We start from the raw sequence: 12365 nt of genomic DNA, 5'->3' as shown, positions 1-12365 counted from the left end.
GGCCCGGGAGGTGGGATGGGGTGGGAAGGCTAGCAGGGCCCAAACATACACGGGTCAGCAGATGTTACCGGCAGACTGCTGGACTAACAGGAGGATTACAGCCCTTGGATTAGATTGGTTTCTAAGGGGAACTTTAGGGTACTGTGGATAAAGCAAAAAGGCTAGTGCAAATCTTATGGCCATGTTCGGGATAGTGGTGGGGGGAGGGCATGCGTGGGCAGGAGGAAGGGGTTGATGTGCGCTAAAGTGCCATGTGCTAAAGTAAACACATTCCTGCCCTGTTTAAATGTGAGGTCTGATTGACCCCAGATTATTAGTCGCAGATTACCCATCCTGGGTTATTTTCCATATTGTAAAGGGATTTATCGAGTGTAAAGAGCTAACTGGAAGTATCTAGATCAATTAGATATGTGTAACCCAGTGGAAAGTATAGCTGGGCTACATATGCATGTAATGTGTGTGTGCTGTGTGATGTGCCAGTCAATGACTATGTCAGAAGAAATTGTGTGTGGAATGTGTGGTGCATTCCAGTCAGTTAGACTGCTCATGTGTAGGATTTACTACTTTTAATTTATAAAACTATAAAACAAACTGTTAAATTGCACGGTTATTAATAGCGAGTCTGAGCGCAGGTCTTGGCCACGCTGCACTCTAGAACAAGGACGCCACCTGTTGGTCACATGTAAACACAACAAGCCTTTTAAATATGGCTTCAGGGAGCGTCCACAACTTCCACACATTTACTTTACATTTAGTCATTTAGCAGACGCTTCTATCCAGAGCGACTTACAGTAAGTACAGGGACATTCCCCCGAGGCAAGTAGGGTGAAGTGCCTTGCCCAAGGACACAGTCATTTCGCACGACCTGGAATCGAACCACTCAGCCACCTGACTCCCACACGTTGCATTTAATGTGTAATTCATTGAGACAATAGCTTTACCTCTTGGTTGTCCCTCCTCTACAGGAAGACAGGCTTTCTGGAAGAGACAGATTGTGTCATGACCCCGAGGGAGCAACTGAGGAAGATGTCAGCGCTTGGGGAACAGGGGGCGCTGGACGAGAAGCACTGGTACCGCCTGGTCAACGGGATGTCTGCTGGAGGTAACAGGATCAGTCATTCAAACCTCACTAATATGTCAACTTCTCATGACCAAATGTGTCTGAAAAGTACTTGTTCTGAACAACTAAATTAAGATTCACGGTTAGCTAAAAACTGTAGGTGTTGATAAACTATTTTGTTTCTGTAAGCTTGTATCTACGGTAGAACAACACAAAAGGAGTGCTGTAAAAGTACCTTACATCCAACATTCTAGAACAGCCTTGTGTTTGTGAGCCGGCAGTGATGGTGGCTGTGTGTTCCGTTATCCTGCAGAGCTGAGACAGAGACAAGAGATGATGATGAGGAACCAGATGGCCATGGCACCTCAGATCCTGACCCAGGGGCAGCAGAGGCTGCAGGGGGTTCCCACCCAGTTCGAGCCCCGCTTCATGGAGAGGTGCGTTCTAACCAACTGTCACAAAAAGCACAACGTCACTGGATCCATCAGCACAATGTCACCTAGGGAGAACAAGACTTCAATGACTTTTCATTCGCACCGCATTGATTCGGCTTGACTGTTTTTCCATTTCTTTCTCTCTTCTCAGAGAACTGGGCCCCCCCTCTGAGATGGTATCTTCCGATGCCAGGCAGATGCACATGGGGGCACACCTCGGCCCCCCCCTACAGCCACATGCCAACGTCATGCCAGGGAGGGGCTTTCCTGGAGCGGGTAAGATACTCATGTATCTGTTGTGGGGGGTGGGGGGGGGGGGGGGACATTTACTTTGCTACATAACAATCAATACTTGACTTGTGAGGTTGTTGATTATGGTCTCTATTCGCACATTGATAACATGCTATGATGTCCACGTACGGAGTAAAACATATATATTTAAACTGCTGCGTTTTTAATGGCTCTATTAACGAAATATTTTTGCTGTTTTTGTTTTTCTCTTCCTGACCCCTGCTCGTCCTTCTCTGTCTGTGTGAACGCCCAGCAGGATATGGCTTCCTGCCCACAGAGCCCATGGAAACAGTCGCTCGACGTCAGGAACTCATTCACAAACAGAACATTGCCAGGTACAGTCACAATAGAGTCTCACAAAACACAGTTTGTCACTAATTATAAAGCCCCTGAAGAAGAATCCTTTCTGAAGAATCACTTCACAACATTTGATCACAGAGATCCTAATGTTCTTACCGTCATGTGAAAAACAAATAATCTAAGATCTTATTGTTCTCATTCTTCTTTAGAATGGAGATGAACGCCATCCTGCATCAGAAGGAGCTGGAGAACGCCCACCAGAAGGGCCTGATGGGGCTGGAGACCCAGCTGTACCAGTCCAACCCCATGGCGTTCAGAGGACGCCAGCGCCTCCCCGACGGCCACGATGTCTTTGTCCACCGAACCACCCTGGAGGACCTGCAGACCAACAGCCTTCTCATGTCCTCCAGCCCCTACCCACCAATCAGCTCTCTGCAGAGGGAGAGGGGCCGAAGGGTAGGAAGGAGGGCGGCCAATCAGAAGAGCACAGAGAATCACATGACCGGGCCGAAGAGCCAATCAGAGGACAAGAGTGTGGAGCAGAGTCCTGGGGCTGCTTCTGGGGAGGAGAAGGAGGCGGAGGGGAAAGGGGACAATGGAGTGGAGGCAGCAAGCAGCAAGACTCAAACCAAAATGGACACCGAGCACTCGACAGGAAGCAGAAAGAACTACAAGGAGGCGGAGCATGTCCTGCGGAAGAGTCAGGAGGGCTGCTCCGACTTGCCCAGCTGCAACAGTGGTGCCAGCGAGAAAGACCTTCCCAGTCAATGCTCAGCTTTCCAGGAGAAGTTCATGTGTGCTGCTGGACCCTTGGCTGGGATGCCTTACATGTTCTCAGTCCCAGGGAACGGGTTACTTCCAACAGGTGCATTTCAAATCTTGCATAGCCCTTTCAGGCACAAAATCCATAATGTATATGAATGGGTGAATGTTTTTTTTCATTAATTCATGAACGAACCATACTAACATCACAGTTCACAAGCAGCTACATTCCATTAGAACGTGTGTTAATTGTTTTCTTGATTTTTTTTGTGTCAATCAGTACCACCCAATCACTTTCTCAACGGAGATGATGTTTCCTCACTGGAAGACATCAGGAAGTGGACGATGGATGATGTTTACACCTTCATCCACAACATACCCAGTTGCTCTGAATATGCTCAGGTCAGTGGCCTTGCTTGCTTCTACGCCTGCCGGATAATCCATCACTCCAGCTAATCTGTTAATCTGGGATAATTATTCTCCACAGACATTCAAGGACCACATGATAGATGGGGAGACTCTGCCACTCCTGACAGAGGAACACCTGCTGGACACGCTGGGCCTCAAGCTGGGACCTGCCCTCAAGATACGATCACAGGTACGATACACACACACTCACACACACACATACTCACTCACACACTCACTCACACACACTCATACACTCACACATACTCACACTCATACACTCACTCACTCACACTCACAAACTCACTCACTCACTCACACACACACACACACACTCACACACACACATACTCACACTCATACACTCACACTCACACATACTCACACTCATACACTCACTCACACTCACAAACTCACTCACTCACACACACACACACACACACAGACACACACACACACACACACACACACACACATAGTCACACACTCAAACACAGTCACAGTTGCCAGTGACAGTTGCCTTTCAGTGACCCTGCAACACCCACATGCTATATTTCACTTTATTCTACTATGTGAGAGCAGCGATGTCCACATTAGCCATTTGTAATGCATGCCTTTCCACTCTTTTCCCCACAAGGTATCTCGGCGACTGGGAAACATGTTTTACATGATGAACCTGCCGCTCTCTGCCGCCGCCCTGCAGGCCACCGCTGAGAAGACAGGAGATCGGTCGTCAGAGATCAGCTCTCCTGCCAACTGCAACAGTGTCGAGATGATGGCGAGTCCTTGCACGAGGGACACAGAAGTCCTGAAACCTACAGAGCAACTCCCTGAATCAGAGAACCTATCTCCCCCTTCTGCGAACAGTGAGACTGTCTGAGCAACATGGAGGACACGTGGCCACATGGACATATGAAGTGTTTCAGCCCCAAGACCAGTTTAAAGCTGCTAACTGTCTGCCTCATACGAGCTGTTCGGTTTTCTAGTGTGTATAACGCATTCTTAAGTGTTTGGAATTAAGTTCCTAATCAGTTGTCCGTTATGTTCTTTTTCTTTCGTCCGTTCTTTTTTTTTTTACCATGTTTTAAAACACAATAAAGACTTAAAAAAGTGTAGAGCCGCTCAAAATGACTGAAGAAGAAAGTAATCTACAAAAGAATTATTATGAATGCTGAAAATGTTTTGTAACATATTTTGTAATGAGAATAAAGTCTGACATAAATCTGAAATTATGCTTGTTTTATGGCTATGACAGTATTTACCTGACATAGACTTCCAAAAGCAGAACTATTTAGAACATAAATTACATAAAATAAATAGAACCATCAAGATGCAGTTACATCAAGTAATATACCTACAATCAGAGTGTAGTTTTTATATCGCATTTCTGTCATCACTGTCCGTTTCCAGTTTTGCCTGGAAGACTATTTTCTCTCGCGAGGCTAGAGACGTTACGCGTGTCTCATACGTCAGACGAAGAGTGAGCTGGAGGATCATGGCGGAGCGTAGAAGGCAAAAGAAACGAATTCAGGTAACATTTTTTAACAACCACCCGAAAGGGGAAAACATTTTTCCCTTAAATGTACCTAGTTTAGAAAAATTCATTGATCACGGAACACAATATAATATTTCAATTTTTAACAACTGCTCAATACTGGGAATCACTGGTGAACTGATGCAGTGGATATGACCAGACAGACAAAATCAAGTATCTAACTAGTAGCTAGTATCTAGCTATGTGGCTAGTTGACTATTTAATTTTAGCATTTTACGTGGCTAGCAAGTCAATTGTTTAATAACTACGTTAAACTAACGTTTGAGCCTACAATTGATTAAAAACATACGAAGCTAATCAAGCTAACCTAGCTAACTTGCGTTGGCAGCTGCAGTGTTAGCAACAGTAGTTTAATAGCTCTAGCAGCCAACGATGTTGACTAATCTACTCAAATCTGGAATTTACTAAATGCACTTTACCTAGTTGTAGCTTGCTAACTATGTAATTAAAATGGGCAAGGCAAGTAACACTATTTTTGGTTGATTCAATATATTACAGAGCAAGCTAGCAATGCCTACGTGGTGTATAAGTATTTTCGTTGCTCAGTTATGCAAATAGTAGGGATAGACATGCTGCTATTCCATTGTGTGCCATTATGACATGTGAATCTCTGTTGCTAGAAGTTCAGTTGTGCAGTTGCATAATGCTGCGGCTTCGTATAATAAAATGTCAATAGGGCATCCTCATATCTCTTCTCTAACTGAACACTTCCCAGAACAGAACAGGTCATTATGCAACCAATGGAATTCAATCCCCCCCCCCTTCCTTAGCTGGCCCCCTGTCACTGAATACATACACGTATAAATGTTTCTTTGTGATCAGATTTGGGGTTATTTGTTAGATATTGATAGTAGATTCCAATTTAGCAGTAGAATATATCAAGCATCTCTTGTTCATGGGAAACGTTTTTTTCACATCCAATCAGATAGTACGTTCTGAAACCACAATGCCTGGCACAAGCAGAGGAATGAGTTTGTCGGCAGCCTGGGTCATGTTCTTGATATCTTTCTCAGTGTGTGGGGACAGACAGAGGGAGCCTGAGGTCTGTTGGTGTTGGCCAGTGTAACAGTCGCTCCATACATGACTGAGCCAGGCTGCAGAGCCAGCTTCTCTGATGGGAGGGGGAGTCTCTGGATGTCTGATCGTAGGATCTCAAATAGCCTGGAAGAGTGACTGATAGCCCTACCTTAACAAAGCCCTGCTTCAAGGCACATCATCACACTGTGTGTGTGTGTGTGTGTGTGTGTGTGTGTGTGTGTGTGTGTGTGTGTGTGTGTGTGTGTGTGTGTGTGTGTGTGTGCTTGTTGTCCGAGCCAGCTGGGCTGGAGGACAGCAGCATTGGCTCCCATTGTGCTGATGCTTTCATTCCCTTCATGTTGGCATTCAGTCCAGTACCTTGGGCCAGAGACGCAGTGAGACACAGGGTGCCGAGGGCCGAGGCTGGGCCGCTGGGCTCAGGAAGGGGGCTAGGTGGTGTATCAGTGTCATCTATACACATAAGCCTGCGATATCTACCGTAGATCTACCAGTTCATGGAGCCCTGGTCTCTTGACATCCTGGCTGTCTGTGTCATCCTAAATATAACTGTGAGACTTGGATGTGCAAAGCTGTGAAAGCAGCTTCGTAGGAGTCGTTTTTAGGTTGATTGGACGAAAGCCGTTTGTTCTGATTGGACGAAAGACGTTTGTTCTGTCCATCCCAAGGGATCTCATAGTGTAAGGATCTCATTGTGTGTCCCTTCCAGTGCGGAGTATGGTATATATGGTACGCTCTGTGTAACTGTGTGTACACGTGTGTGTGTGTATGTGTGTGTTTCAGGAGGTGAGCGAGCCCTCCAAGGAGGAGAAGGCGGTGGCCAAGTACCTCCGCTTCAACTGCCCCACCAAGTCCACCAACATGATGGGCCACAGGGTGGACTACTTCATCGGTCAGCATCCTCTCTGCACCTGTCCTCTTGCTAACCGTCTCTGACGGCATTCTGTGACGTGTGACATTCTGAGGCCCTGCACGACTGACACATCGTAGCATTACAGTTAAGAGTGTCCTGATATTGCAGTTTGTGAAGAGCAGAATGTCACCAGGCAATGCTTGTCTTGCTCGTATTCCTAGCAGTAGTAGTCGAGGTGTTTACACTTGACCGGTGATGTTGGCCCCTGTAGGCGTTTGGCCAGCAGGAATATGCTCTTTGGACTGCAGCCGTGGGGTTTTTGTCAGCTGTTGAACTGGCCTGTTGATCTCCTGTTGTACACACTGAAACATCCTCCCACCGGGCCAGATCATTGGCTCACTGTAGCATGGTGGCCTACGTGGATACTGCTCGTTATGTGTTTGAAGATAACGTGTGTGTGTGTGTGTGTGTGTGTTAGCTTCCAAGGCAGTGGACTGTCTCCTGGACTCTAAATGGGCCAAGGCCAAAAAGGGGGATGAGGCTGTGTTCACCACCAGGGAGTCTGTAGTGGACTACTGCAACAGGTGCCTCACTCTCTCTCTCTCCCTTGTTATCTCTCTATCTCCGTTGCACTCTACGTCCCTTTCTTTCTCCATCCCTTTCTTTATCTTCCTTTCTGTCTCTCGCCCTTTCGCTTGCCCCCTTTTCGCTCTCTCACTCTTGTCTGTATCTATCTTTGTCTCTCGGTGTTGTTGAGCTATGCAAATTCATACCGTCCCTGTCTCCCGTCCAGACTGCTGAAAAAGCAGTTTTACCATCGAGCTCTGAAAGTGATGAAGAAGAAACCAGAGAAGGACACCAAGAAGGAGAAGGAGAAAGAGAAGGAGAAAGAGAAGGCCAAAAGCGACAGTGGCAGAGAGGAGGAGAAGAAGGGCAAGAAGGAGAAAGAGAAGAAGAAGGATCCAGAGGTTTCGGACTCAAAGAAGGAGAAGAGTGTAAGCTATTGTCTATCTTTCCAAAGCTCTTGTCTCGGCAGTGGTGACGTCAGTGCATCCTCTCTGCTGCTCCTCACAGTTCTGCATTGGAACACAGTGTTGACGTGACGTCAGCTACCTCAGGATTACATCACAAATGTATTATCGTAGATGACAGATAGACACTGCTTGACTTGACATACAGTAAATTAATATATGTATGTGTGTATGTGTGTGTGTGTGTGTGTGTGTGTGTGCGCGCGCAGGATGATAGCCCTGGAACACCAAAGAAGAAGAAAGATGTGAAGAAGAAGTTCAAGCTGGAGCCTCATGACGACCAGCTCTTTCTCGATGGTAACGAGGTGAGTGAGGCAGCAGTGAGGCAGAGGCAGATGGAGGAAGCAGTGAGGCAGCAGTGAGGCACTGGAGGCAGCAGTGAGGCACTGGAGGCAGCAATTAGGCAGATGGAGGCAGCAGTGAGGCAGAGGCAGATGGAGACAGCAGTGAGGCAGAGGCCAGACGGGAGGTGTGACAGCAGACCGTGTCAGTGAGATGCCACGATGGGAAAACACAACATGAAGAGACTCCTCTCCTCACATACGTGTTCACTGCTCTCCTCCCCTCACATACGTGTTCACTGCTCTCCTCCCCTCACATACGTGTTCACTGCTCTCCTCCCCTCACATACGTGTTCACTGCTCTCCTCCCCTCACATACATGTTCACTGCTCTCCTCCCCTCACATACGTGTTCACTGGTCTTTTTCCCAAATGTTTGACAGTATAGATATACTCTATAGTATAATATGGAGTATGTATAGATTATATATTATAGATATTATGATCGTGTAGAACAGCATGATGTGATAATCAAGACTGATTCTCCTCTCGACAGGTGTATGTCTGGATCTATGATCCGGTCCATTTCAAAACCTTCGCCATGGGCCTCATACTGGGTGAGTGACGTATTCTAATTATACACTGAGAAAACATCTCCTTTCTTGCTGTTGATAAGAATATATTTGATGTGAGATCAGGTTCCACAAACATGACTCAGGCTCTTTGGGGGGACATTGTTGTGTGTGTTGACAGTAATTGCAGTGATCGCTGCCACGCTGTTCCCTCTGTGGCCTGCGGAGATGCGTGTCGGCGTGTACTACCTGAGCGTGGCGGCGGGATGCTTCGTTGCCAGTATCCTGCTGCTAGCTGTCGGTAAGAAGCACACACCCTCTCACCCTCCCCCCGCTCTTCCTCCCACCCTCCCCCCGCTCTTCCTCCCACCCTCCCCCCGCTCTTCCTCCCACCCTGCCCCCGCTCTTCCTCCCACCCTCCCCCTGCTCTTCCTCCCACCCTCCCCCCGCTCTTCCTCCCACCCTCCCCCCGCTCTTCCTCCCACCCTCCCCCCGCTCTTCCTCCCACCCTCCCCCCGCTCTTCCTCCCACCCTCCCCCCGCTCTTCCTCCCTGTTCCACTCAGCCAACAGATCAATCGTAGGACTTCAGGAAGGGTGCTTTTAATGACATTGTCGCAGGTGGCAGGATGCTTTTAGACTGAATCCCGACCCCATGTCACTTCCTGTCTCTTGTCAGCTCGCTGCATCCTGTTCCTGATCATCTGGCTGGTGACGGGCGGGCGCCACCACTTCTGGTTCCTGCCCAACCTCACGGCCGACGTGGGCTTCATCGACTCGTTCCGGCCGCTCTACACGCACGAGTACAAGGGCCCACGCGGCGCCGCCAAGAAGGGCGGGGAAGGCAAGGGGGACGACGGCAAGGCCAGCGAGGACGGCCAATCGGAGAGCACCGCGGCCCCAGCGGCGCACAGGTCTGACAGCGAGGAGAAGTCCGACAGCGAGAAGAAGGACGGAGACGAGGAGGAGGAGGACGAGGAGGAAGAGGACGAGGGCAAGGAGGCGGGGCCGGAGGAGGAGGCGCCGGGGGCGGAGCGTCCGTCGGACACGGACAGCGACCGGCCGGAGGATGAGGGATCCCAGCACAGCAACGGGAATGACTTTGAGATGATCACCAGAGAAGAGCTGGAGCAGCACACGGGAGAGGAGGAGGAGGAGGAGGAGGAGGGGGGGAGGGGGAGAGGAGGAGGAGGAACAGCAGGGAGAGTCTGAGACCAAGCCCCCCTCCGGTCAAACATAAACATTTCATCCCGACCTCGCCCCCACCACCACCGCCTGCCCACCTTCCCTGTGGTCCCAGGACCTTCTACAGTACTTCTTACCATGTTTAAGGAGAGAGGCTCCCATCTGTCTGTTGAGATGTTCCACTCAAGAATACAGATACCCCCTCTGGATATGGACAACCGTGAAAAGAAACAACAGAAAAGCTATGACAATGGAAAAGATGAAAAAAAAAGCCTTATTGTAGATCAGAAATCCCTTCTTTATTTAAGAGAGAGAGAGAGAAAATGCAATGTAAAAACTACTAACAGAGTTGTCACCCATGAGTTTAGTTCAGACTATGTGATCCGACCCTCCTTTTATGATGTTGGTTTGAGTTTGTTCACCCATGTCATGTTAACATGACTAGTTTACGTGTTCTGTTGTGTGTCTAGGTTTTTCTTGTCATCGTTTTAACATTTTGTATGCCACGCTAAGTCCCCTGTCAGTCTGTACAGACAGAAGGACAAGGCCATCTTAGTCCTGCCTGTCAGTGGGGAAACTGGCAGTTTTTTTGCCTTCCAAATTGTGAGTTTTCTTTGCAAAAGATTCCGTGTGATTGGTACAATCAAGGTAAGGGTGAGCAGTGTTTGAGTGACTGTGCCCCCTCACACAGCTGCTCTGAGTGACTGTGCCCCTTCATCTGGGCAGCTCACCTAGTCTCAGGCCCTGATTACATGTAATTTAACTGACCAATAATTCACTAACCTGGATGGACCAAACACTATAGTTTACCCCCCCCCCCCAGTGTTGGTAGTATGCATGGCCTAATGTGACCACTGGGCAGACGTGGTCACTTCCTGTTTCTACAAGGAAGTGATGGCCTGTGTCCACTCTCAAAACAATGGCTGACAGGCATTCGTTTAGCCTACGCAGGCCAGAATCTGTTTTTGAGTTTAAAAAAATCGTATAAACGGCATATAAATGGAGGTGGAAAAGGTACCATTCAAGCTTTGTTTTTCTATTTACTCATAGACTCAGACCTCAAACATGAAATGAATACTAGTGCCAAACTACAAACTGATTTCATGCATGCTGTTTTCACATAGGAAGACAATTGTAAGCAAGGGACTTTGGTACATTTGTCCGTTTTTGTAAATCATAGTGTCAAATTCCAAACCCAGCACAGTTGTAGTATCTAATTGTTGAGTTTAGGCTCTTACCAAAATCATGTCCTGGTGTGTATTCCATTTCCTGTTTTCAACAAGCCATGCAAAGCAGACAGGACTTGCCCTTATGCTCCCACAAGTTCAGTTAAGAAGGCCGTAGGCCCGTTCTGTTCCATCAGCATCTCTGCTTTTGGTGCATCACCTTCATTGGTATTCTAGTCAGATGGGATCACTGGGATTGAGTTCCCAGTAAATGACTAGTGACTCCACATCCATTTGAGACCAATGGGGCAGTGGGTCAGCATTCTAAATAAGGCCGGGGTTTGCCACTGGCCAATGGTAGGTCTGCATTACTTTGTTTAGAGTCGTTTTAGATGCTTTTTTTACTCATACTGAGGACAATATTTAAGCAAAGAAAAATGTATCATTTATATATGGATTCTATTGATATATATCAAATATAGGTATACATACTTAACAGTCCAAGAAATTATAAACCAACTTGTTCAACATGAACAGTATCCTAGTTTATAGTGTTGTCATTTTCACTTTGTTTATTTCAATGTGGTTTTTCCATCATACTCTTTGTATGTTCTGTAGTATCACAAATGGGAAAACTGTCGAGAGATTGTTACAGGGATCTCCTAGCAAGCTCAGGCTGAAGTTGAATCCTTTTAGTTGAATTCTATTCATCTTTCATTAATATTGTTGAATGTGTGGAATGAATAATGGTATGTAACTAGTTTGTCCATATGGGGGCTTACTTTTGAGTCCACGCATGACTCGTTAACTATAGTTGAGAAACTTACTGTTCTACACAACCAGTACAGTATATTGCAGCCACACACACACATTGTAGTCAAATTTACAACTGCTCTGTTGCATACAGAAAGTGTGATTGACATCCCAGACCTGCACACGATGAATCCAACGTCTCCAAACTAAAAAGTCATCGTTTTTTTCTTCATTGGAAGAGCTTGTTGATGTCTGTAGCTTCTCTCCAGCTTGATCTCCCGTCTGGTCCCCGGTCCCCCAACTCTGGACCCCCAACTCTGGTCCCCAAACTCTGGACCCCCAACTCTGGTCCCCCTGCCTCACCTGAGGGACGTGTACTTACACTTGTACAATATGTAGCTTCCTTTGATTTGTTTTTCTAGTGTCAGCGTTGTCCTAAACCAGGTGATCCCTTTCTCTATCTGTCTTTTGGAGAGAGACAGTTGTCTGTAGTTTTATTCTAAATATTCGGCAGAAAGTGTTGCACAGTATCAGTCTGTTGTATATGGTTGTATTATTCTCTATGCTGCTTTTCTGGAATTAAAATGAATAGAAAATGACCGTCATGTTTCATCTGCTCAACTGTCTTCGGCTACTTTAGTTGTCCATGTTGGCATCAATATCATTTTGAGGACTGTCCCAT

General features: G+C 47.2%; 2 protein-coding genes across 2 annotated transcripts; both read left to right on the top strand.

Annotated features, from left to right (window-relative positions):
- The first annotated feature begins 999 nt into the window (after nucleotides 1-999).
- On the top strand, nucleotides 1000-4210 carry samd7 (sterile alpha motif domain containing 7). Its single transcript, XM_067253849.1, has 8 exons — nucleotides 1000-1102; nucleotides 1374-1497; nucleotides 1646-1770; nucleotides 2042-2120; nucleotides 2295-2950; nucleotides 3128-3249; nucleotides 3335-3445; nucleotides 3893-4210. The coding sequence occupies exons 1-8, from the start codon at nucleotides 1000-1002 to the stop codon at nucleotides 4133-4135; spliced, it is 1563 nt and encodes a 520-aa protein (XP_067109950.1). The 3' UTR covers nucleotides 4136-4210.
- Nucleotides 4211-4720: 510 nt separating this feature from the next.
- Nucleotides 4721-12283, top strand: sec62 (SEC62 homolog, preprotein translocation factor). Its single transcript, XM_067253850.1, has 8 exons — nucleotides 4721-4786; nucleotides 6629-6737; nucleotides 7177-7282; nucleotides 7492-7693; nucleotides 7939-8034; nucleotides 8566-8626; nucleotides 8763-8882; nucleotides 9259-12283. Exons 1-8 carry the CDS (start codon nucleotides 4751-4753, stop codon nucleotides 9789-9791), a joined length of 1263 nt encoding a protein of 420 aa, XP_067109951.1. The 5' UTR covers nucleotides 4721-4750; the 3' UTR covers nucleotides 9792-12283.
- The last annotated feature ends 82 nt before the right edge of the window (nucleotides 12284-12365 follow it).

The sequence above is a fragment of the Osmerus mordax genome, chromosome 16 (genome assembly GCF_038355195.1).
Source record: "Osmerus mordax isolate fOsmMor3 chromosome 16, fOsmMor3.pri, whole genome shotgun sequence".
Classification (NCBI taxonomy): Eukaryota; Metazoa; Chordata; class Actinopteri; order Osmeriformes; family Osmeridae; genus Osmerus; species Osmerus mordax.
Note: the sequence above shows the minus strand (reverse complement) of the source record. Positions and strands in the feature narration are given on the sequence as shown.